Here is a 27,004-nt window from a genome sequence, read left to right as displayed (position 1 = left end):
AGTTAATTATTATAACTGGAAGGAATAAAATCTATTTGAGGGTTAGAATTTATCAATGCATTCTTTCTTCCACTCTATTTCATTATATGATATTGATATTTATACTTAAGACCTATGCCAAATTAAGTTTTTACTAAGTCTTTTTTATTTTACCTTTTAAATGTTTCTTGAATATTTCCTCCCCTCAGTATCCTTGCTGTCACTATCTTAATTTAAGGCCCTAGGATGATTGTTTTGACCTAAACTAGACTTTTGTGCCTAGCACTCACCCTCTTTGTAGCAGTCCTTTGCCCTGCCAGCAGACTTATCTTTCTCAGATTTGGATCATAAGATGCCCCAGTGGCTCTCCATTATCTATAGGATAAAATGAAAATCTGAAATCTGCTGTCCGGCATCCTCCACTGTTAGACTTCTGGCTACCTTTCCAGCCTCCTTTCCTACTTACATTCTCTGCTGCAGCGTTATTAATCTACCTGCAGCTCCCAGAGGGGTCACTCTCTTTGTGGCTTCTGCACCCTTATCATTAGGTTCCCTCTGGATTAAATAGCCTTTCTCTGTAAGCTTAGTGCACTCCATAATCTTTTATTCTGCTCCAGTGATCTCTTGTCTTTGCGTATTTTCTGACAACTCCTTCCTCTGCATCCCGGATTTCAATTAATCGCTCTACTTGTTCCCATGACACATGCTTCTTTTAGCTCTGATGTCACTGCATTGCTATTAGATAATTATATATCTTTTTCCATTACTAGGCTATGAAATCCTTCAAGTCAGGCAGTAGGTCTGTTTCAGCTTTGTATGAATAGCCTCTGATACAGGGCTTGGTGCTGGTGCCTCAAAGTTGTATAAGAATAAAAATTGAATGAATTTATCATGCTAAAAGGATTAGTGGAATTTTAATACAGAATGAATGTCTTCATGGTAGAAAAAAAAAGTTCCTCTACTGGTCAAGTTCAAAAAAGAAAAGTAATAAGTGAATCAAAATAGTGACCCAAGTACGTAATAACGTTATGACGTGGTGAGGGCATTCTTGATTGTTCTCTTCAACTGTAGACAGCATCTCCAAGGCCAAACCGCATGGTTTGGACTGCTTTTGCTCCTTGCTTAAAAACCTCGAGCAATTCTTGTGCACTGATTTTTGCTTTCCGTAAAGGGAAAATGGAAGAAATCACATAGATTATTCATCTACATTATTGGCGACATGTAAGTCATCAGTAGCATGTTTATTCTTTCACATAGATAGAGAAGGTCAGTGCTATTTAATGGACCCTGTCTATCATAGCATAGACTGTACCTAAGAGACCAAGGAATTTGAACTTGCCATTTAAATTTCAGGAATATAGTAATGAAAGAGTAAAATGATATACTTTTAAATAAAGTAGGGAAAAATTAGTTTCCTAAAGCTTGCCATTTACAGTAAGTTTCAGAAGAAGAAGTGATATAAAATCTATTTTTAGAAAAGTCTTAAACATGCTAGATAATGCACTAGAGAAAAATCTCTGTTTGTACTTTAGACCTCCTCAGATCAGGGTCTAGCAATTATTGTGTATTTATTCTTGTGAGTTGCAGTTGTCTTGAACTAATGTTATTGAAATGGAGATAAAAGGTAGTGACATTTAGGTAAAGGGCACATGCATCAAGTAATATGATGATGGAAACAGGTCATTTACGTGGCTGACGTGGAGAAAGTACAACAATCAGTACTAGAACTGTTTAGAAACACCTTAGTATTTTGGGGGAAATTATCATTAAAGCAATATTTCTGATTTAAATATTACCTTGGAAGCAAGTTATATTGCTGTGTACCTGTATTATTTTCATAAGAAGAAATGAAATTTTTAAGAGAAGACCAGAAAGAATGACTATATACTCACTTTTTTGTTGTGCTTTACCTGAAACAAAGAAACAAATGGTAGTTCAGTGTTAAAGTCCTAGCTCTTCTACTTGCTGGTAGTGAGACCTTGGATAGATAAGTCACTAAACTTTTATTTTTTTATCTTTAAAATGGGAGTAATAATAGTACTTACTAGTGTTATTGTGAGGATTAAATGAAATCATGAATATAAAGTTGTCAGGATAGTACTTTGCACAGTAATTTGCACAGTAAATGCTCAAATACTATTAGTTGTTTTTATTAGGATGCTGATAATAAAGCTATTATGATATTATTCATTACTTTTTTGAGCTTTTTGGTTAAAATGAGATTTGTGTGTTTATATTTAGCATGTTGCATATTGACAGCTCCTATTAAGAGTGTATTCTGAGAATACTGGTGAATTATAGTAGCGTAAAGGAATGTCCTTGTCCAGGACAAAGAGACCAAAATAATGAATGTAAATTTTAAAAAAAATATCAGACCCCTGACTAGGGAGTCTGGAGATCTTGTTTCTGGTGTTGGTTCTGCTCCTAACTAGCTGTGCATTCCTGAGACAGTTGTGAATTTCTTCCATAAAATAAGGGCCTTAGATCAGATGCTTGTTAATATTTTTTTTTCTGCTCAATCATTGACTGTCAAGTGAGTTAGGAGAGAATATTTATAGGGTTTTAGGGCCTAGGCTGCGTGATTTGAAGGCAAATCTTACAAGATGGGGAACTGGTTGTGATTGTGCAGAGCTGAGTTGATGAGACAATAGCTTTGGATTTGTCAGTGCAATGATGCAAGTCAAGGGTCCAGAGGAAACCCTTGATAAACAAGATGTTAGTCTTGATATTTCAGTTTTTTTAGTTGATTCATGGTGTTTTTAGGGGTTGTAGAGTTAGTTTTCCTAAGAGAACAAAGCTGCTTTTTAATTTCAATCTCTGACTTCTTCGACATTTTATATCCTCTCTTCTTCCCTCCCTTCTTTATTTTTTTATAAGATAGTACTACCTCTGTAGAGCCCTGGATCTCCTTAAAATGCAGATTCTATGCAGCAGGTCTGGGATAGGGTCCGAGAACCTACAATTCTAGTAAGCTTCTAGGCAAGGTCAGTGCTGCTGGTAGATGGCCTGCACTTTGGGGAGTAAAAGTCTACCTGTAGGACCGTAGGTTGTTGAGCAGCAGTCCTTTGTAATATCCTGGTCTCTTCTCTGTCTTGTAATTTAGAATGTAGATCTCAGGATCTGCATTAAGCATCCTCATGTTCCAATCTTGAACTTAGTCTTTGGATAAATATGTCATTATGTGTATCCCTGATTCCCACTGGGCATAAGCCCCAGTTAATGGGTGTGATCCATGGCTGTTTGTGCAGCCTCCTTTCACTGGTATGGTTCTCTGCATCTCCTGGTTTGCTGGTCCACTGCCGCCTCTGACTTCTGGCTTGGATTTACCTGGCCCAGATCTTTTACTCAGCTGAGTCCATTTCAGGGCTTCTGATTTTAGGCCATTGCTGTAAATTAATAGCATAAGTTAAATTTTCTAACAGATGCTATTGGAAATGACTGTGTAGTCACATCTCTTTCTAGTCTCTTTACCATATATGATTACAGTAATTATATTTGATCATCCCTTCTATGTCCAGAGGATCATGTAGTCCTCCTTTCATTAGGGAGTGCTGCTTCAGGATATAATGACACCCTCTGTGGTCAGGGAATTGCCTAGCCAATTGAATGGAAATGATAGGTATGACTGGTCAGCACTAGAGGTTGAGCTGATTGTCCCCCCAGTCCAATTTATTTTCCCACAAATATTTATTTGAGAAACTGAAGTGCTATTTGCTTGAAGGTCTTTGTGGAGGCTCTTGGTGGAGGGTGTGGGTGGAAGTGGGAGGTCGGGTTCCTCCTGTAGTCTTTTATATCTCACGGCAGCTTATCATTTAAAGCAGAGTAATACCAGTAAACACTGGCTTTGGTAACTCTTTTTTCCTAGGTATCCTTGTAAGATAAGATTCAACAATCTAATAAAATGAACACACAATGGGGGTAGGTGCTTCAGGTAATAGAATATAATTTTCTCCAAAAAGTAGAGGAAATAGCGGGCAGTCTTCACATTAACTACGAAAAACTAACAAGTTTAAGGCTGATTTCCATTGTAGTTTCATGTTACGGAAGTAGTTTAGTTTCATTTGCAATAGTATAAGCTGAGTACCTTAAATATCCATTGTCATACTCCAGTTTTTATTTCAATTTTTTGCTACAATCAAATCCTCATAACTAAATTATAATGCAAATTAAAGTACAGCAAAATTTTAATAGCCATAGTGTTCACCCAGAGTCACATTCTTTCAGTTTTGTATTACATAAAAAACTAATGGTCCATAAAAAATATGGTAAAGTTAAGCTACACTTAGAACAGAAATGAAAAATTTCAAGCCAAACTAGATGGTTTGAATAGTGTATTGCATGATGAATTAGAACTTAAAGAATGCCTATTAGAGTATTCCAGTTCTGTAATTTTAAATGCTTGTATTAGAAAGTATATTAATTTACATTTTAATATTCTTATTACAGTGTGTGTGGAGGTCCAATACTTATTCTGTACTTCTTAATAAGAGATTTGATTCTACTCCCAAGTGTCTTGAGTTTACTTTGTCTTTCACAAGGACAGCTTGTTTTTCTGGGATATTTGACAGTTGGCTGTAGTTCGGCTTAAAGTTTGTTAGTGACTTGTTAGTGAACTTAAAGTTAGCTCTTAATAGAAATGCTTCAGAAATACTCATTTTGGTTATAAAATTTTGCTTAAAGACCTTTTAGCATCACTCCTGTGTAGCACAGTGTTATATTAATATTTCACTGGAGCTTTTTTCCCTCTTCCACCGTAAGTAATGCTGCTTCCTCTGCATTGGTAGAGAAAGTGGTAATCCTGGTTTTCTGCACAGCTCCCACACACGGGCACTGAACTACCTGTAGCAACCCAAGGATGTTTTAACATCACATTTATCCTTAATTATATTTTTCTGTTTCTTAAAAATTACTGATTATTTAATTTGCTGACTTATAAATCACTATTTGGGTCATCCATTCTTACACTGATCAAGAGGATTCTGATGTTAGCCTGAAAAAGCCAATTGATCTAGAATTCCTTAATTTTCCATTTTGTGCCTAGTCCTGTCCTAAGTGCTGGAGTAGATAATAAAATTTAAGGTAGGGAAGAGAAGGCAATTAGTATTTAATATGCATTGTGCTAGTTGCTTTGCTTAAAATATTTCATTTGGCTGCATGCGGTGGCTCACTCCTATAATCCTTGCACTTTGGGATGCTGTGATGGTAGGATCACTTGAGGCCAGGAGAGACCAGCCTGGACAACGTAGTGAGACTTTGTCTTTACAAAAAATTAAAAGAAAAAATAATTAGCCAGAGTGGTGGCACATGCCTGTAGTCCCAGCTACTTGGGAGGCTGAGGCAGGAGGATCACTTGAGCCCAGGAGTTGGAAGTTGCAGTGAACTATGATTATGCCACTGCACTCTAGCCCAGGCAACAGAGTGAGACCCTGTCTCAAAAAAGTAAATAAAACATTTAAGTCTCACAACAACTCTGTGAGGTTATATAGTTTTCCTCACTTTTCAGATGAGAAGACCTAGCTCAGAGAGAGCCCGAGCCCTGAAAACTGAAAGTGCTATAGCTGTGATTGCAGTCCAGTTCTGTTTTCAAAATCCATGTTCTTTAGACAGCCTCTTATGTATTGAGACAATCTTGCTCCAGGAGCTTGTTGATATTCTAGGGGCTGGGGGGTGGGGAGCAGGGTTTGTGGGTGGGGAATGGAAGACCTCTCTTGAGTTTAACTTTATTCAGTAAAGAGTGAAAGTTGGATTGTGAAATATGTGGCTTGGATTCCATTCAAGAAAATTTGGTCAGTTAATGATTATATTGTAGGTGGGTCTTTGCAAAAGGCAGTTTCTCATCACAGACTCTCAGGAGCAAATCACTAAAGTCTAAGGGTTGTTCCGAAGGATAGTGTCAGAAAGGTGCCATCTCTACCCTGTCTTGGCCAGTGATCTAAAACTTCACTACATTTCGATGGAAAGAAAATTAACTAGCATTCATTACCTACAAACTCTACTGTCTTTCAGAAATATTTCTAGTTTTATTCTGGTTATGAATATTTTTATTTTCAGTTAGCTTACTTTGCTAATTCATAGCTTATTGTGATTTTTTTGATTAACATTCAAGACTGCCTGTATTCATGTTTACGGTACAAGGTAGTATTAATACAATTTTTAATTAGCAGTAATAACATTTGTATTAAATATACTGCTGAACTTTGCAAAGATAGGCATATAGACCAGGCTTCATCAAAATATAAATGATAAATGGAAATTGTTCAGGTTCATTTTTCAAAATGCTGAATGGCTTGCAAGTATTATTTCTGTAGGATTTGTGTAGAATAACATGACACAGGACAAAAATACCTAAATATCACATGTTTTTGTCACTACAATAATAGAAGACATATAAAATTAAATACTTCTTATAAAGATTAAGAATAGTGTATAGTGAAATTCTTCCCCCCACCTTGTAATTCAATTAATAATGAACTAAGACTCTATCATTTAAGTCTTAGAAGTTTGGAATTTAAACTTTTTACTTATAGTCTAAGTATGAAATGATGGCCCTGAGTTTCTCTTGAAAAATCTTGTATGGTCAGATAAGTATTAATATTATGCTTAATGAAGTGATCCACTTGTAAGGCTACATACATTTATTCTAGCAGTGTTACCATTGCTCAAATCATTTTTTAATTATCTTCTTTTATGATTTCATTTACATCCTCCTTTAGAAGCAATAGCAGAACAGAATAGAGTAGAACAGAACAAATTGAATTGCTTTATGGTCACAGATTAGGTTATTGATAAGTGACTCTGTCTTAACTTCATCTGCCCTGACGCGTCACCTTATTTATTGTGGCTAATTCCGAAGTAACTTTTGGCAAGATTTAGACATCATAGGATAATGATTTATTTCATTTGTTCAATAAATATTTATTAAGCTCTCACTATGTGCCAGGCACTACTGTTGGCACTGGGGTTCCTGCAGTGAATAAAAAAATAAAACAATCCACTGTTGAGAACATTAAATAACTTGCACTTTGAAGTGCATTTTTTTCCCCTGAAAAGGAGTTCCACAAACTTTTTAGAAAGATTAGAATTGTTAGAATGCTGCTTTGACCTCACAGAAATCATATAAAACCATAGTATATTATGGCAAGGTACTCTACTGGACTATAAATAAATAAAAGAAAATGAAATAGCTAATTGGGTGATTGGTATTCATAAGGTCAACACATGAGACATCAACCGAATTTAATATCCTTAAATAGATTTTATAGGCCATGTTCCTTCTTTAAAGGTCACTGGAAGAACTTAATACCTTTTTATTAAAAATAAAATGGGACTGGTGGAATGGCCTTTTCACATCTTATTTGGATAAGTTGAATAGACAAATTTTACTTCCTTTTTATAAAGTGTTATTTCATATTTGCCATTTCATATTTTACATTTAAAATGTTTCTTACCCAGCTTGCTATCCACCATGGAGAAACATATGGACTTAAAAACTTGAAGGTTCAAATGAACTGCAATAATAAATAGGAGTCATTAAGTAAGTAAAAGTGTACATGTGTATGTATACATAGACATATAATTTTGGAGCAGTTTGCTGTTTAAGGCAGAAAATGAAATTAAGGATTAAGGGCTCTTAACTCTTCTCAGTGAAGCATATTTTGATGAGGTTTTATGGTATGAGGAAAAATGCACATATTCAGTTTGTCTTTAGAGAGCCGAGCCCTGTGTTCAAATTCAGACTGCCATTTAATAACTTAATTGTGCTTCAATTTAATACCAACCTCATAGCTTTGTCAGAGTGATAAAATGGGATAATGTGTATAAACAATCTTGTGTAGTATTTAGGCATTCAAATTTCCTTTTCCTTTTTTAAAAAATTATACAGGTAGTAAATGAATATCTTCTTATGTAATATTTAGCCAATCAGAAATGTATAGAGTAAAAATCACTCATTTTTAACAATTATATGTGTATCCTTCCAGGCTCTTTGGTTATCTGTGCATACACATTCACTGACGTAATACATACATGGTGGTTGTTTTGTTTTACAATGCCTAGGATTATGCTGTACACGTCTTGTTCTATGACATTACGTTTTTTTTACACTTTTTTTTCTTTTAGCCTTTCTTGATATTACAGATAGGTCTACTTCATTCCTTTAACTATTTCAAGTTACTTCATTGAATGGTGTCATAATTCATTTATTTATTCCCGTATTGAGGGCACATTTATTCCTTAACATTTTAAATTTCTGTGCATGGTGGAACTGTACACGAAAGTAAATCATAGTTTACATTTTTTTCTTTGTTTCTCAAGAGAACTATGTGTGATCTTGAAGATGTTTGAAGTGTTGAGTCATGTATAGTGTATTCAAATCTTTTAACTATAAAAGTTAACATGTATTTATTCTAAAGTGAGGAAGATAAGTTTTCCAATTTGTATAATCGTTGAAATCTTGCTGAGGAAGTGAGACTTCATCATTAAATCAGAGAAAGTGGATGGAGCAGTAGCAGGAGATAAATTTGTAAACTGGTGAGAATAAATTATAAACTGTGAGACTACATTTGTAAACTGGTCATCAAAAGTTTCCTGAAACACTGCTTCTGCGTCAGGGTTTCCTACATATAAGTGCAGCTTCTTTGCTACAGTCTATTGGAAGTCAGTTCTCAACACAAGATTAAAAAATAAAAGTATTAAAAAAAAAAAAAGAAAAGGAAAAAAATTCCCCTGAAACATATTTTGTCAGCTTCTCTCCTTCTTTCCCTTCCTTCCTACCAAACATTTACTACCATCTACCATGTACTAGATATTGTTCCTATTATTGATCACCTTCTACTATAGTATGGGAGATAACACATTAATCAAATAATGAAATGAAATCTATTGTGATAAGCAAGAGCCATCATTAAGGTGTTTACTAAGTGCTGTAGGAATGCAGAAGACAGAACAGTTAACTCTGCCTGTGGGAATTCAAGAGGGCCTCCCCTAATCGTGTGGATCACTCAGTGCAATTTAATAAATATTTATTGAGAACCTCTGATGTGCCAGCATTAGGGCAACAAAATTGCAAATGTATTGGAGTAACTTGTCCTTTCTCTAGTAGCATCCTTCTAGTTTGTGTCAGTGGAGGAGTAAAAGGGATTTTAAAATGAAGAAATTATCGTCTGAAGTTGATGAAATTTAAATTTCAAAGTTGCTGGAAAATACATTGTATCTGATATAGAAGAATCATAGGATAAACATATAGATTATTATCCTCTGGGAACCTTTATTATCTTGGTAGGTCAAAAATTTACATTTTAATAATTTACTGATAAACTGCAAATGTGCTTTGCATATATCTTGCATGTTCATGTACAAGCCTATCTCTTTCCTCTGTTGAACATCTCATGCCTACCAGGTCTACATTCTTCCTACCCTCTTTACCTTCTGTGTGTATATGTGAGTACAGGGAATATATAAACTTCATGAAACTCTGGGACTGTTTGACTCTTTATAATAAAAGATCTTCAGATTCTGCTTAGTTCTTGATTATCTTGGGGAACATCTTAGACCAGGGATTTTTATTATTCACTGCTTCTTTCTACATTCTTTCTTCTTAAATTATTGACCTGTGCACTTGAGAATCTTCAAAAACTACACTCCTCAGGCTTTCAGAGACTTGTTCCCGACTCTGGAAAGTCACAACTCTTAACATGTCTTGTATCTGTAATGTTAACTGTTCACTACAGCTAAGGCAGTAGAAGAGCCTAAAGTTGCAATCATTAGAACGGTTAAACTTCAACTTGCTCAATTCACAAAGTTAGGCAATCATTAATAAAATGCAAATGGTAGATACTGATTGATTCTTTCCTTGGGCTAAGAATCTTTCACAAATTTTGTGTATTTTTTTTTTTTTGATAGAATCAAAGACCCAAAGAAATATGGAAGTATGCTGCCTATGTTTCAACTTTAAGTGTCAATATCCAGTATTGAGTGCCATATAACTTTTTTTTAAATAAATCAACATGTTTTTTAGGCAATGAGGATTTTTGCAGGCATTAATGAAACTATACATAAAGCTCTGACTATTTTATCAGCTATTTGTAAATATTATATGCCTGTGATAGGTTTGAAATCTTGCCCAAAAATGTTATATCTATGAGAAAATGCTACAGTATTAGAGTTTTTACATAGCTTTTGAAAATTATTTTACTATTTAAAGAGGAAATGGTCCATTTGAATCCCATAACTTGTTCTCTGCTTATGACTTTTATAATAAATGAATCTTTCCATTCAATATTTTATAACAAAAAAAATCCAAAGTGTGATCCTTTTAAAAAGAATGGAATTACACTACTTACTTTAAAAGTGGTTTAGAAAACACATTCCCAGTAGATCAATACCTAAATGCAAAATTTCATTTTTTACATAATAAAAACCTTAGCAGAAAGTTGAGGTGACTATACATATACTCTATGGGTTGTCAAAAACCATCTTAGGAAAACTGGAACCAAATGAGAAAAGATAAATGTTTTTGACTCTTAGAATTTTTTATATTATAACATTGATAAACTAATGAAAGCTCAGGGGAAAATATTTATAATGGAAATATTAGGTATATAGTAAACATATACAAAGAGCTTTTAGAAATTGATAGCAAAAATACTTAATAAAGCAATTGCAAATGGCAAAAGAATATAGACAATTCACAGAAGAGCAAATCCAAACAGCCAATTTGAAAAGATTCTCAAACTCACTAACAGTACAGAAAAGAAAATCAGGTAAAAGTGAAATACTACTTGTGTCAGATTAAAAAAACTTTTACAAGATTGGAACACTTAAATTTCTGGTAGTAATATGAAGTGTTTTAGCTTTTTCAAAATGCAATTTGCCATTATTTTGAAAAAAACTACACTTATTTAATACTGCTTCTGCAAATTTAGACCAGGGGTGGGAAAACTTTTTCTATAAAAGGCCAGATAGTAAATATCTTAGGGTTTGCAGACCATATGGTTTTTGTTGCAACTACTCAATTCTGCACGATATCTCCGACTGCAGAATTGGGAAGGCATGTGTAGTAACATGGTATTATATGGTATATATAGTCTAATGTCTATGTAGGCGAAACTAAATTCAAGTGCATATATAATAGCATAATGTAGTAAAATAATTAGGAATTGATGGATTTTGAGTATTTATTGCCTTTGTTTTTAATGATTATTTAGTTGTAAGTTTACAAAATTTAATTTTCAATAATGAATGTTGTACAACCAGCTCCCATAATTCCTGAAAATTTAACTATGGGACTCTCTCCAGCTGGTATTAGCTGGCTCCAGCACACCACTGACTATATCTAAGTATAAGGATGTTGGGCCGGGCGTGGTGGCTCACGCCTGTAATCTTAGCACTCTGGGAGGCCGAGGTGGGCGGATCGTTTGAGCTCAGGAGTTCGAGACCAGCCTGAGCAGGAGCGAGACCCTGTCTCTACTAAAAATGGAAAGAAATTATCTGGCCAACTAAAATATATATAGAAAAAAAATAGCCGGGCATGGTGGCGCATGCCTGTAGTCCCAGCTACCCGGGAGGCTGAGGCAGTAGGATCCCTTAAGCCCAGGAGTTTGAGGTTGCTGTGAGCTAGGCTGATGCCACAGCACTCACTCTAGCCTGGGCAACAAAGCGAGACTCTGTCTCAAAAAAAAAAAAAAAAAGAAAGTATAAGGATGTTTTTGCAGTATTGTTTATGGTGGCAAGAATAGGAAACAAGTTATATATCCACTGATGGGGAAATAGTTGAATAAGTTGTACTGTATCTATCCCATGGAATATAGAGCAGCTATTAGAACCATTGCCTTGGAGTGATTTCCATGTATGTTGTTAAATGAGAGGAGCAAGATGCAAGGATGGGTCTATGTCATATAAAAATGGAATCCATTTTTATAAAACAGGCAAGTATAGACTCTCCCCTCATTTATGCATATGAGAAAATCAGAATTCTATAGACCTTTGTAAGGATTTAGATTTATAATAAAATTCTCTATCTTGTGAATGAACAAACTTGAGTCAGTATTTATAGTGTTTTTTTATTTGTTTGTTTGTTTGTTTTCTGAGACAGGGTCTCTTGTTCTGGTTGCCTAGGCTGGAGTGGTGAAGTGGTGTGATCGTAGTTCACTGCAGCCTTGAACTCCTGGGCTCAAGCCATCCTCCCACTTAAGCCTCCCTTATACTTATAGCTGGGACTACAGGTGCCTGCCACCATGCTTGGCAATTTTTTTTTTTTTAAATTTTTTGTAGAGATGGGGGTCTAGCTTTGCACAGGCTGGTCTCAAACTCCCAGCCTCAAGCAATGCTTTCCTCCTCAGCCTCCCAAAGTGCTGGGATTACAGACGTGAGCCACCACACCTGGCCTTGACTCAGTTTTTAAATAAAATTTATCCTGTGAGTGGTATACTGTCTTCACGTTCTAAACCTTTTCATGTGTATCACTTCAAAAAAAATTTAGTATGTAGTATCTCATTTCTTAAGACATGTACATTTTCCTATGTTTACAACTCTGAGCATTAAGTTATGCTTATTTTTATAATTTCATGCTCTTCTGGATTTTAATTGCTGCCTTCATGTTTATATGGAAACTTATTACTTGAAATTGCTATTATTTTCAGAGATTGCAATACAGATATTCCTTGTTCTTTGAGCCCCACAGGAAGACAGAATTTTTCTGTCCTTTGTATTCTAAGATACTCCACCACTCTCTTCTTTGTATCTTTCTTATTAAAAACCTTACCTTGCCTTTCATACCTAAATTTTCAGCCTTGGTATGGCTGCTAGCTGTATGGTCCAGAGTCTTATGCTTACACTTTACATATTAATTGAGTGAATAAACAATGATATTTATCTTAGTCTATTACTGTATATGGAGAAATGATAAATCTGCTTTAGGGATTGTCAAAGTCTTGATGAGTAACATTTTTGTTATGTATTAAAGAGCTTTGAATCAGATGATGAAAAGTCATATTCCAAAATAATAAACTATTGCTATTGTAGTGGTTTGCTGATCAGTATTTCTCTTTAAAAATCTTTTTTATTCTTTTAATGGTTGCTAGTTTACTTACTAATGTTATTTGTGATTTCTTAAGAGCTACTGCATAATACTCCACGAACTTCTTGGTTTTTTGTAGTGCAAAATTCAGAAAGTATATACCTCTGTTAAGTTTACACTCTTTCTTAATATTGTTTTGGGTTCAGGGAAATAGGAAACTGCTTTAATGTTCTTGTTAGTAAGTAGCCCCTTCCTACTTTTTGATAAAGCTGTAAATATTCCTCTTCAAGTAAAAACTTCTGCCCCTTGTTCTTTTGTACTGCTCTTTGTCAGGATATGCCTTGACAGTGTGTCCTGAATGAAGGTTGTATTTTTCTAGTGTGAAGGAAATTAGCTGGTAAAAAAATCATATTGACATGTTTAAACTCATTTTACAAACTTGAGATAGCTGCTAAGTTTTATTTTACTTTGTCGTGCCTGGATAGAAACATAATTCAAATAGGAAAAGCATAGAAAAGAAAAATTTATATTTGAAAAATTCATTTCAGTTTGAACTCTAATTATTTCTTAGATTTTTCTGTTTTGCATTTTTAAAATTTTCTTTGAGAATTTGTGTCCCATTAGTTACCTTCTCTTCCACATTTTTATTTGTAATGATGCTTTTCAGATGTCTAATTTTTGTTTAAAATGTTACCATTGATTACTTTTCCTTTTACTTCAGATTTATAACACTATTCACCATAAATTATATGGAACATACTTGTTTAATTTTATATCGTTACTTTAGAAGCAATACAGTGGTGATCACTAAAATGTTAACATTTATCTAAATAAGCTATTTTTTTTTTTTTTTTTTTTTGAGACAGAATCTCGCTTTGTTGCCCAGACTAGAGTGAGTGCCGTGGCATCAGCCTAGCTCACAGCAACCTCAAACTCCTGGGCTCAAGCGATCCTCCTGCCTCAGGCTCCCGAGTAGCTGGGACTACAGGCATGCACCACCATGCCCGGCTAATTTTTTTCTATATATATGTTAGTTGGCCAGATAATTTCTTTCTATTTTTAGTAGAGACGGGGGTCTCGCTCTTGCTCAGGCTGGTCTCGAACTCCTGACCTAGAGCGATCCACCGGCCTCGGCCTCCCAGAGTGCTAGGATTGCAGGCGTGAGCCACCGCGCCCGGCCTAAATAAGCTATTCTTAACTTACCATGGGTTTTCTTGGAAGATACAGGAAGGTTTAAAAAATATTGACTCTTACTGAATTAAATGATTTTACTTTTTTGCTTTTCTGTTATGCTTTGAACATCTTCTCTTTTATCTTTTATTGAATAAGATATTTATTTTCTTAAAGTCTGATTTCCCCTTTATTTGTTGTTGCTTCTAATAAAACTCCATTGGTGATTTTTTTTTTTGAGAAAAATTAGATGACAGAATCATTTGTTTATTTAGTCTTAAATGTAATAGCACTTTTAAAGATTTTTTTTTTTTTTTTTTTTTTTGAGACAGAGTCCCACTCTGTTGCCCGGACTAGAGTGCTGTGGTGTCAGCCTAGCTCACAGCAACCTCAAACTCCTGGGCTCAAGCAATCCTCCTGCCTCAGCCTCCCGAGTAGCTGCGCCACCATGCCCAACTAATTTTTTCTCTATATATTTTTACTTGTCCAGATAATTTCTTTCTGTTTTTAGTAGAGACTGGGTCTCGCTCTTGCTCAGGCTGGTCTCGAACTCCTGACCTTGAGTGATCCTCCTGCCTTGGCTTCCCATAGTGCTAGGATTACAGGTGTGAGCCACCACACCCGGCCAAAGATAAATATTTTAAAATATAAAACCATGATATATCATTAAAATACTCTTTCAAAATCAATTCACCTACCAGTGTAATACAGGTTGATTTCAGTTTTACATATTCTACCTTTATCCGTATGCACATGTATTACTTATCTAATTTGAATGGATGTATATAATCAACTTTTGGTGATTTTATTTTTTGCATATAAATCAAAATACTAGTTCTGCTAATAGAGACCTAAATAAAAACAAAAATGTCACTTTCCACTCCAGTAAAGGTGTCCCCTTTAATCTTTGTATATACATACACATAATTTGTAACTTGTGACTATTTGTATAACGTGATTTTATTTTCTTTCTTAGTGGATGAGCTTCACTGGAATTGTGTAGGCTCCCAGAGCTTAGTAACTTAGGTATTAGCAGTGGCCATAGTTTTCCTTCCCAATTGCCAGGCTACCCATGTACTTATACCTGCCCAGACCTCAGTGAATGCAGGAAAGCAAAGGGCATGGCTGGGAGGAGGATGCAAGGAGTCCTGATGGTCTCCTGTCTGTGGATAGGTCTCTTTGTTCTTCACCGTGGAGCCATTCCAGTGGATGCCATTGTGAAGACTCTTTTTTAGAAAATCTCTTCACTCAGAGCAGATTATTTCCTATAACCTGTTTTTATCCACAAATCATCTCTATTTCCAACAAAAAGTAATGGGACTGTTGCCTGACTGTATAGGACCTTTCCTTACTTCATAATGTTTAGTATCTGCCTAAACGTAAAGAGCTTCCCAATAACCTGGCTTTAAACTAGCATTACAGACATAGCAATTTTATGAGCATGAATGCTTTAATTTTCTTTAAAAACAGCATCTTAATGCGTCCAACATGATTTCCCCCCATAAGTAAATTATAGGTTTGTGTTTGTGCTATGTTGTTAGGCTACATGGTATGCATTACCTGAATCCAGAGGTGGTTTAATTGTGACCTTGAGATGTTTGTCATTTCTGAGTGCTTTTAACAAGAACGAGAGAGAGTACTTAGTCGGATGGCTGAAGGTGCAGATGTCTTTCTTTCAATCAGCAGTTGAGAAAGTGCACTAGTCAAGTGAACAATTTTCTGTATCCATTTTGTGGCAAATTATCATGATTATTGTGTGTAGCTTTTGAGCAATGTCCTCTGCTAACACCTTGCAGTAGTTTTCATGGCTGAGAAGTAGGAATGATCTCTGCTGTCCAGATAGTAAGAGTATTATCTACCTAAAAGAAAGTACAGGCTTAAGAATTTCCGCATGAAACCCAGCTAGACGTTTGTTGAGTGGATGGCTTTGGAATATGTGAGCATTATCTTCTTTACTTGAGGTTTTTGGTTTTTGTTTGAAAGAAAATTGCCTGATGAAGCATCAACTTAAGGAATAAGGTTTGGATTTTGGGGCACATAATTAGATATATTTCTTAATAATTAGAAATTACTGAGCTAGTGACTACTCCATGACTGTTGTTGAGAGTTGAGTTGTTCGGACCCGGATACACAGGGCTGAGTTGAACTGAGTGGCTGGGGTAAGGGTGGGAATATCCCAGGACATTCAGAGGTCTTCTGTGCTTATTGTCAGGGGTGCTTTCTTCTCCCTCCTTCCCTCCTCAAAACTTTTTCCGGTAATGAAGTATGGTATTTCGCATATAAAAGTGAAAATTAGATTGTTAAGTAGTGTTCTTCATTTGTTTAGAATTTTTCTTTGTTTATCTGGGTAAAAATGACTGAATTTGATAGGTTTTCATTTTTCTTTTAGGCTCAGTTTATGAACCTCTTAAAAGCATTAATCTTCCAAGACCTGATAATGAAACTCTGTGGGATAAATTGGATCATTATTACAGAATTGGTAAGCAAAATCTGAGGAACACAAGTCCTTAGATAGCTATGATTAGTGTTTCCTCTGCCCTAGTTATATTTTGTAATTATATAGACGATACTGTTTTATCATTTGATGTTGGGGTGGTTTCAGCACTTAGGCGGCTACATATTCCAGTCACACATAATACCAGGACTATAAACGGAATCTGGCAGGTCATATCTGGCCCTTGAATAATTTTAAAACTGTCACCATTATCTTCTATGTGTGTGTGTTTTGTAAATTTTTTTAAATTTTTATTTTTTTTGAGACAAGATCTCACTCTGTCACCCAGGCTGGAGAGCAGTGGTACGATCACTGTAACCTCGAACTCCTGGGCTCAGATGATCCTCCTGCTCCAGCCTTCCAAATAGCCAGGATTATAGGCCCATGCCACTACACCCAGCTATTTTTTTTTTTTTTTGTAGAGACAGGATCTCACTCTATTGCCCAGGTTGGTCTCGAACTGTTGGCATCAAACAATCCTCTTGCCTTGGCCTCCCAAGCTGCTTCTGTGTTTTTTGAACCTTCCTAAACATTACCAGGTTTGAAATTTGGAGGATGTTTTTTGATTAATACACAAATATTTCACAAAAGTATTTTTTTTTTTTTTGAGACAGAGTCTCGCTTTGTTGCCTGGGCTAGAGTGAGTGCCGTGGCATCAGCCTAGCTCACAGCAACCTCAAACTCCTGGGCTCAAGCGATCCTCCTGCCTCAGCCTCCCGAGTAGCTGGGACTACAGGCATGCACCACCATGCCTGGCCAATTTTTAATATATATATATATATTTTTAGCTGTCCAAATCATTTCTTTCTATTTTTTAATGGGGGGGGGGGTCTCGCTCTTGCTCAGGCTGGTCTCGAACTCCTGACCTGGAGCGATCCACCCACCTCTGCCTCCCAGAGTGCTAGGATTTACAGGCGTGAGCCACCGCACCCGTCTACAAAAGTATTAACTTGCTCATTTACCTATGTATAGTTCCCAGGTAGTGGGGAACCTTTTGTGTCTGTTTGTAATTCATTGAGCTGTAAGAAGTAATTTCAGGTTACCATTATTGTTACCATGTCCCTGATTTTTTGTTTGTTTTGTGTTTCCAGGCTCAGCCTGGCAAATTTTGTTTTACAATGTGAGTAAGCAACTTTGAGATATCTGCATATGGGACCCTTTGTTCATCAGAACAAATGTTGGAATGCTTATTAATTTTTTGTCAGTTTTTTTCCTGTGTCATTTGCTTATCCTAGTGTGGCAAATAACATAAAATTTGATTTGCCTCTCCCTAAGATGTGGATATTTTTGTCTATTGCAACCTCATGTAAAACTTCAATTCAGCTTATTTTGGTCAAGATTCTAGCATACATTCTTATGTTGCCCTTTTTATTATCTTTGTAGCAATAACTAAAGAGAACTAACTACATTTTTAAAAGAAATGTTAATTGCTTATTTTGGACTATGAGGATCAATTTTTTATACTGGGCATAATAAATAGCCCGGTATTCTGAAAGAAATGATCATGATAAGATCATTTTAGTCTAAGAAAAAGAAATAGAAATCTTAATTCTTTTATCTCTGTGAAGGACCAGAATGTTTTATACTTTTGAAAAACTGTTCTAAAAAGTAATCAACATATGCCAATCGAGATTAGATTAATTTAATGTATTTTGTGAAAAAACATTACTCATTCATTTATAGTTAGACAGGAATAAAATAGCTTTTAGGAAATGTAATTTTAGTGTGTTCACCTATTTTAGGACTCTTTCATAGATAATAAAGTAATAAAAAATATGATAATAAAACAATATTTGACTTTAAGTAAAATGTTCCCAATTTACTTGCTATTGTTTTTATGTTACATGAGGATGGGATTCAGTTTGAAATGTTCACCATATCCCTAACATGTACAATATTATAAGTAAAGTGAATACTGTACATTCCTCTGAAAACCAGGCACAAATTAGTCATCAGTGAAATGCAGGATTTTGGCCTGTTCTATGATCTATCCTCATCCTTTCTTAGCTGTTGATAATTTACTTTACTTATAGCAGTGGAGTTGACTTTATGATTTAGCAACTGTACTCTTTGTTGTACATTTGCTATAAGTTTCTCTATTGAACTCATTTTTAAAAATTATTATGCTCAGCTTTTTGGTTGATTCTTCCCCCCCTCCCCCGCACCCCGTGCCCCGTAGCTGATGTTGTCCTACTAAGACCTATAACATGTATTGACATTAACTAGGAGGTGCTAATATCTTTTTAAGTCCTAATTAGCTGAGTCCCTTCCTGAAAACTGGAAAAAACCCTTCATGCAGGGATGGATTTCCACTTAGGCTGGAGTGACATGAAGTTATTTCCATGTCTTGAAAAGTTTATTACAATAGCTAAGTTCAGAAACATTATTGTCAGAAGTGGGGTGAGGAAACCAAAGAGGATTAAGACGTCTGCCCAAGGGATGTGGCTGGCTGTGTGATTCCTGTCTGTCTCGCCTTCATTTGCAGTCAAGTCAACACTGCTCCTGTATCAGAGTCCAACCACGGGTCTCTTTCCCACGAAAACATGCGGGGGTGATCAGAAGGCCAAGATCCAGGACAGCTTGTACTGTGCTGCTGGGGCCTGGGCTTTGGCTCTTGCGTACAGGTGAGCTGGTGTGTGTTCTCCTAGTTAACTCCACGTCTCGGTAATAGGGTTTTGTGGGACCAAGACAAACTGAGCAGCTATCTTTGAGCTCTGCTGCTGATGTACTGTGTGACCTGTGACTGCTCATATCCTTTTTAGGCCTCTAAACCCTTTCATTGTCTAAGGATTACATGAGAACATTTCTAACATTTTATGACTTTGTGACCAAAATTTTTTGTCTCTAAGTTTCTAAATCAGTGTTAATCTTTGATAGAATTAACTACCTACCCATTCTCATTGAGTTGATTGGTTTCAATAATAGAGGGAATTGATGGTGATTGAATTTTGCTGATGATAAAATTAGAGTCCAGAGTACTTAACAGATTTGTTCAGAATTATACAACTAGTTAATGACAGAGACAGGGCCAGGACTCCTTTTTTTTTCCAGTTCATTGGTTTTCCCACTGTTCTTCACTGAGGTATTGGTTATTAAATTTGATTGTAAGTCAAATAATTATAAAGTAAAAAATTTTTTTTTCACAATATAAAATTTCTCTTTACTTAATTTATTTCATTATACGTAGAAAGCACCCAATGTGAAACCTGACACATGGTCATTAGTAACACATTTTAACTATTTTTAAAATTTTTAAGATTTAGTTTTGAATATTAACTTTCTGAAAGTGACCTGTGTGTGTGTATTTCTGATTTAAAAATTGTGTCTTCCATGTGAACGTGATTCGTCTGTTTTAATTCACTGATGTGTTCAATTTTAAAATGAAAATCAGATACTGAGATAATATGAAGCAGTCATGTTTAGCACACTTGAATAATAATGTCCTGAAAGCATTTCCTTACTTACATATTCTATGTAAGTCCAATGTAGGTTTATTAAATGTAAAACTGCTACTGATTTTAGGAGTATAGGAAACATCGATAACACCTGAACCAACTGGTTAAGCCAGTTATGGACAGACTGACATTAGTTGCCCCTCCTGATTTGACATAATGGGAAGTGCACCTCACCTGTGCTAACATTTTACCAAAATATCTCACGTGAGTCCACACATGAATAAACAATCAGACAAAGCTACATTATGGCTTATTATAAGACAACTTGCCTGGACTCTTTAAAAAATGTAGGTATCATAGAATATTAGAAAATAAGTATGGGAATGTCTAGATAAGAGAGACTAAAGAAATGTGACAGCGAAATGCAATACATAATTCCTAATTGGATCATGCATTAAAAAACACTATAAAGTACATTTTGGGGATAATTTGATAAATTTGAGTCTAGACCGTATGTTAGATAATATAGTACCCGTATTAAATTCTATAGGTGTAATAATGGTATTATGGTTATATAGGAGAATCTCCTCGTTTTTTTACAGATATTTCTGAAGTGTGTAGCAGTAAAGGGTCTTGATGTTTGTAGCTTACTTTTATTTATTTATTTATTTATTTATTTTGAGACAGAGTCTCACTCTGTCGCCCAGGCTAGAGTGTCCTGGCATCAGCCTAGCTCACAGCAACCTCAAACTCCTGGGCTCAAGTGGTCCTCCTGCCTCAGCCTCCCGGGTAGCTGGGACTACAGGTGTGCACCACGATGCCCGGTAATTTTTTCTGTATATTTTTTAATTGTTCGGCTAGTTTCTTTCTATTTTTTTCGTAGAGACAGGGTCTCATTCTTGCTCAGGCTGGTCTAGAACTCCTGAGCTCAAGCAATCCTACTGCCTCAGCCTGTACCTTACTTTTAAACAGTGAAGAAAAAACTTAGAGAGGCCGGGTGTGGTGGCTCACACCTGTAATCCTTGCTCTCTGGGAGGCCACGGTGGGTGTATCGTTTGAGCTCAGGAGTTCGAGACCAGCCTGAGCAAGAGTGAGACCCCCGTCTCTACTAAAAAATAGAAAACAATTAGCTGGACAACTAATTATATATATATATAAAAAATTAGCCAGGCATGGTGGCGCATACCTGTAGTCCCAGCTACTCGGGAGGCTGAGGCAGTAGGATTGCTTGAGTCCAAGAGTTTGAGGTTTGAGGTGAGCTAGGCTGACACCACGGCACTCTAGCCCGGGCAACAGAATGAGACTGTTTCAAAAGAAAAAAAAAGGCAAAAAAAAAAAAAAAAAAAAGAGAATGCAAGCTAATGTTAACAATTAGTGAATCTAGGTGAAGAGTAAAAGGTTTATTCATTGTAGCATCTTTTCAGCTTTTTGTAGATTTGAAATTTTTCTAAATAAAATGATGAGGGAAATTTGCTTTAACAAATACAATTGTGCAGGTGGCAAGCATATGAGCAAAAGTCAGACATTAACCGTTTGCCAAAAGGCTGCAAACATCTGATACTTTATAGTCCTTACTTTACTGGCACACTATCTATGTAGAATTTGCCTCTGTTAAGACGCTTCTGACTTCGGGGTGGGGGGGAAATACTGATCTCTAGATCAAATTTATGCTAGTTTTACTACAATGCCTGCATGAGAAAGAAGGAATGATGTGCTAAGGATGAATAACTTATTTTTTACTGACATTAACCATATTGTTTCAAAATCATAATCATTCTTTCCAGTAGTGAGTGATATATGAGATCTATAATTAAAGCAGGAGGTAATTGTAGTATACTTTTTAAGGAGACAGGTGATACTTTCTATCAAGTGAGAATGATTGCCAGATATTTTAGTTAAGATTAAGTGAAACAATTGAATAAGTCACTTTTATTTTTCAGTAGTGAGTAACTCTCATCCACCTTTTGAAAGTTACTGACCTGTAATAAAGAGCAATTTATGGACAGAAAGAACATCTTAACCTAGTTTAATAGTTAGATTTTAGCTGTTCTTTATTTTTAAAAGTAAGCAATGTAAACTATGATCAATTGATTTTAAATGAAACTCTGGGAATATAAACTTTTATGCCAAAATACATCATGTACCATCCTGGATGTGTGTTTAACTGAAGGCATCCTTGGCTGGGACTCGAGTGCCGGCCCCGGCAGTATTAAACACATGGTAGAGCGAAGAAGGCAGGTGCCTGCCTTATCCAGGGCAGGTCCCTAAATCTAAGTGACCATCGCATAACCTAACGGGACAGGCAATAAAAATTGCCTGTGCCTCATAACAGTGAGTTTAAGAAATCTGTTGGTAGATTTTTTTCCCAATGTAGAAATATCCTTTAAAGTTTTAGCCAAATCATTGTAGAAAACATTTTATACTATTTTTAAAGCATTTGGCTTACTTCCTTGAAAGGAGAAGGAAAAATATACACAAGTTTCATCATAGGATTTTTTTTTTACTGCTACATTTCTACTTCAGCTGGGAAAATGGAATTTCACTGTGACAGAGTTAGTAGACATCACCAGAACACAGGATTAGCCAGATAGTTAAATACTTAATTATCACAAGCTCTGCTTCCTTTTCAAATGCATTTCCAATTTGTTTCATGAGTTATCTTTCTCACACAGGCGCATTGATGATGACAAGGGAAGAACCCATGAGCTGGAGCACTCAGCTATAAAATGTATGAGAGGAATTCTTTACTGCTATATGCGTCAGGCCGATAAGGTAAAAACACTGTGGTGTGGACTGGAATTTTCACATCACTCTGAGGGATTAATTTAACTGGTACAGCAATAGCATCTTCTGGAATGTACTTTAAAAAGGTAAAGCCACATCCTAGGGCAGTCTAGATAGGTGAAAATAACCTCTGCCTTCCTAGCCCAGGGTTTTGAAATTCTGAAATTGAAGGAATAACTTAAGCAAGAGGTGATTGAGAATTGTTATTTAAACTTGGATTTGTTTGTATTTCACACCTGGTGTTTGCTTGATAAAGACTCAGTTTTTCAGAAACCTCACAAATATCCATAATTGTAATCAATATTATATTACTTAAAGAAAATACTTGTCAAAATTACTTTTGGACGTGTAAATTTCTCTTTAACTGTAATTTAAAAATATAATACTTCATTCATTTGCATGCAAAGAAGCTAAGCTTTACAGGGTTATGTGGAAATTAAAGAAAATAAGTATAACATTTTTAAAACTGTAAAGCTCTATACAAATATAATGTGCAATTCCTTCTACTTACCTACATCTCTGTGTCCCCAGGTCCTAATATAGTAAGTGTCCACGTATACACATCTGTGTGTCCCTAAGACCACCCCCAGGTTTGATGATTCCCTGGGAGGACTCACATGACTGAGCATATAGCCATAGTCACAATCATAGTTTATTACAGTGAAAGGAGACAGAGCGTATTCAGCAAAGGGAAAAAGTGCGTGAGGAGCAGGATGGAGGAAACCAAGTGCCAACTTCCAGGAGTCCTTTCCCAGTGAGGTCACAGAAATGCACTTAATTTCTCTAGCAACTGAATATGATCATACATATAAAATGTCTACCAGGGAAGCTCATTAGAAGCTCAAGGTTTTTATTGCCCTAGGTTTTTATTGGTGGCTGGTCACATAGATACCCTCTGTCTAGCACTTCCCAAAATTCCAGACTTCCAGAGGGAAACCACTTGTTTAGTATAAACCACATTGTTTATTTAATCAGTTTAGGCATAGTGAGCTACTCTCATGAGGGAATGGTGGAAACCTCCTCAAAATCCAAGTTTCTACTTACCAGCCAAAGGCCAACCTTATAAGCAGTTTTTTCTAAGGTTAGCCACCTCAGGCCTACTATATTTATAACTCTTTTGTGGACAATCAGCATAAACTAGTACACTGGTTTCTAGTCTGTTACCAGCTATGTGATGTTGGACAAATTATTTAACTCCCATGTGCCTCAATTTTTTTCATCTGTGAAATTTGAGTAGTCATAGAACCTCCCTTGTAGGGCTCTTGCGAGGATTGAGAAATAATACACAGAAGCAGCTAGCACAGGGGCTGGTACCAGGTGAGCATATGGTAAATACTGTTGTTGTTATCATTAGTATTATTCCCTCTCCTGTCTAGACCACATGCTTCAGGTATGTTTCCTACCTCCACATTTTAGCAAAGATGAACACCAGTAACTATGTGGGCCATTTTGATCACTTAATGTTTTATATTTTTTATATGAATATAAGTTTTAATTTATGCTTGAAAAGAATTTAAAAAATATGATAGCAAATCTTCTCCTTGAGACCTGTATTTGAAGTCAGAACTTTTAAAAAAATCATTTATATTCTGCCACAAGAATATAACAAGAAAATACTAGTTGGCAGAAAAAGTAAATTTATTTATAAGCCAATAATAGAGATGTATGAAAGCCCTGTAATTTATCTACTAGGATTTAACTTTGCAAATCATAATTGTAAAGGTTTTTTCAGATGCTTGAAATAAAATAGTATGTCATAGATTGATATACTGGAATTAAACTAGTATGTCATGTTATATTGATGAAATTGTGATTAATTTTTTCCTAAGTTGGAGATGTTACTATTTATTTCACATGTATCATTTCATGAATGCCTAATGTCTTCATGAATTCAACTTTTCTCTCCAGGAAACATTGGGAGAACCATGAATTTCATGAGTTTTCTAAGCAAGATGACAGACTTAAATTAGAATTGTTTATCAGAGGGAAGGCAATGATGTAATACAATAACTTAAGGTTTTTTCTTTGTGGCATGACTAATTGTTAATGGCCTTTTCTAAATATAATTATGTTTTCTTTTAAATACAATTTGAGTGTGACTTAAGCTGTCTTAAATTCCTTAAATTACAAATGACTAGAATGTCTTTCCTTGTATAGCCATGATGGTGGACCATTAAAATAAATGTGAGTTGTAAGAATGTGTGGATCACATTGAGTATTGATGCATACCAGAAAATGCTGGATTTTGATATTCTTATGAGTAAAAGATGCTTTATAAATTTTAAAGCATTTTCATTGTTATAATCTTTCTTGATCCCTATAACCTTTTAGAGTAGGAAAGGAATATATTACTATAACCCGCATTTGCGTGTAAGGAGCTGACTTAGGGTGCTGGAACCGTGCACCCAGCCAGTGCCCCCGTCACAGGGCCACGTCGTCCTGCTCTCACCATGCTCTTCCTCTGGTCCTGGCCATTTCCTTTGTGGTGCTGTAGCAGTCGAGGATACGAACGTGTTGTAAAATGGGACACAGTATTCTTTTGGCCTTTCCTTAAAACTAAAGCAAAGCACATCGTAGTGTTCATTTGCTGTTTGACCCTCTTTGTCTTCTGAAATACAATCATGACCTAGAAAGTCTAAGTCTTCTCCACTTTTATTGATTTCTCATTATGAAAGATGCTTCCTGACATATTTTCCAAAAATACTAGCTCAAAGAAATACTTTAAATTTATTATGAATTTCAGTGAATAGAGTTGTCCTTGATGCGCAGAACAAAGCAATATGATTATTGCGTTTTACTGTCTTGACACTTATCTTAATGCCTGCTTATTAATGTCAAATATATTTTACCTCTAAATGTTCACATACCTATTCTTTCATTTACTTTCTTTTCTAATACTCCTTAAGGAGAAGCGTTCATAGTTTTTCAAAGTTGATTCATTCTGCAATAGTAGGAGGGCAGAGATTTGCTTTGTAATAGGCTATACATGTTGCTGTGCCTAATTATCTATTTAAAAATTATTTAAAATGCTACTAAGTATTTTCTAATTAATGAGAAATCGTTAAGATTTTATAAAATTTACTCTTCCAGGATTCCCTTATGAGTTGATTTTTTTCCCCCTCTAAGTGGATATTTTAAGGCTATAAATTAAGAATGGATGACAAAATACTCAATTATCTTTTCCCAAATGAAGTTTATTCACAGTGATAACAGTTTTTTGGGAAAAATCTAAGTAAAATGCTAGTGGAAAAAATATTACTCTAGATTTATTTTAGTCTAGAAAGTTTTTCTTTAGTCATTATTTTTACTTGTCAGATGCCAGATATCACATAAAATACTAATTAACGTCCTCATATTTTTTGGCTGCTTTCAAGAGAACTTTTTATTTATAATCGACATACAGCATGCTCCATTAATCTTCAAAGCTTATAGAGTTTAGACTTTATTTTTTTCTGAAATTTTAAATTACTTGTCTTTTAACAGCTTCAAAACTCAAAGTATAGTTATATAGTTCCCCATTTGAGCATCTTTAATCATTTAGTAGTTGCTTTCCTCCTGACACAGTGATTGAATATAAATTCTCCTGCTGGGTTCTTGCATGTCTTGAAGACAAATGACAAAAACCACCTTGTCAACTGCAGCAGTCACTTTATCAAACTGTTGAAACCTTACCCTTTTAGATCTGTATCAAGTGGAAAATGTATTTTGTTTCAACTTAGCCATAGTTTTGTGTAGGAGCCCAGAATAATGTTCAGGACTTTGAGATAATAATCATGGCAATGTGAAAGGAGAGATCACATGAATTTCTATTTCTGTAGTTTCAGGCTATTGCCAGCAGTTTCAGATATTGAGGAGAGATAACCACCTTCTCTGAGTAAACACTGGATACCTTGGTCACTTTATGAATAGAGAATATATGTCCCTTACTATACCTTCATTCACTTGGTCCTGATACCTACTGAAAGGTCCTGACTTCCGTTTTGTTGATCAGGTACTTCAGTCATAAGGGAGGGCTGTACTTGCTTGTGCAGGGCCCTTGGAGACGGTAAAAGTTTACCAGCGCTCCAGAAGAGAATTGTCCAGTAGAACCTCCTGTGATGACAGAAATGCTCTATACTGTTACTGAGCAATATAGTAGCCACTAGTCATATGTGGCTACTGTGTACT

The 27,004-nt window shown here is 35.5% G+C and overlaps 1 protein-coding gene across 1 annotated transcript in view; it reads left to right on the top strand.

Moving 5' to 3' along the window:
• Nucleotides 1-27,004, top strand: part of PHKB (phosphorylase kinase regulatory subunit beta) — a 208,904-nt gene that overhangs the window by 11,505 nt on the left and 170,395 nt on the right. Inside the window, exons 2-4 of the mRNA XM_069497809.1 lie at nucleotides 16,554-16,643; nucleotides 19,144-19,282; nucleotides 22,726-22,825. Coding sequence (XP_069353910.1) covers nucleotides 16,554-16,643; nucleotides 19,144-19,282; nucleotides 22,726-22,825 — 329 coding nt within the window. The remainder of the gene's footprint in view (nucleotides 1-16,553; nucleotides 16,644-19,143; nucleotides 19,283-22,725; nucleotides 22,826-27,004) is intronic.

This window comes from Eulemur rufifrons, chromosome 23 (genome assembly GCF_041146395.1).
Source record: "Eulemur rufifrons isolate Redbay chromosome 23, OSU_ERuf_1, whole genome shotgun sequence".
NCBI classification, from domain to species: domain Eukaryota; kingdom Metazoa; phylum Chordata; class Mammalia; order Primates; family Lemuridae; genus Eulemur; species Eulemur rufifrons.
The sequence above is the reverse complement of the archived record's forward strand: the minus strand, read 5'-3'. Positions and strand labels throughout refer to the sequence as shown.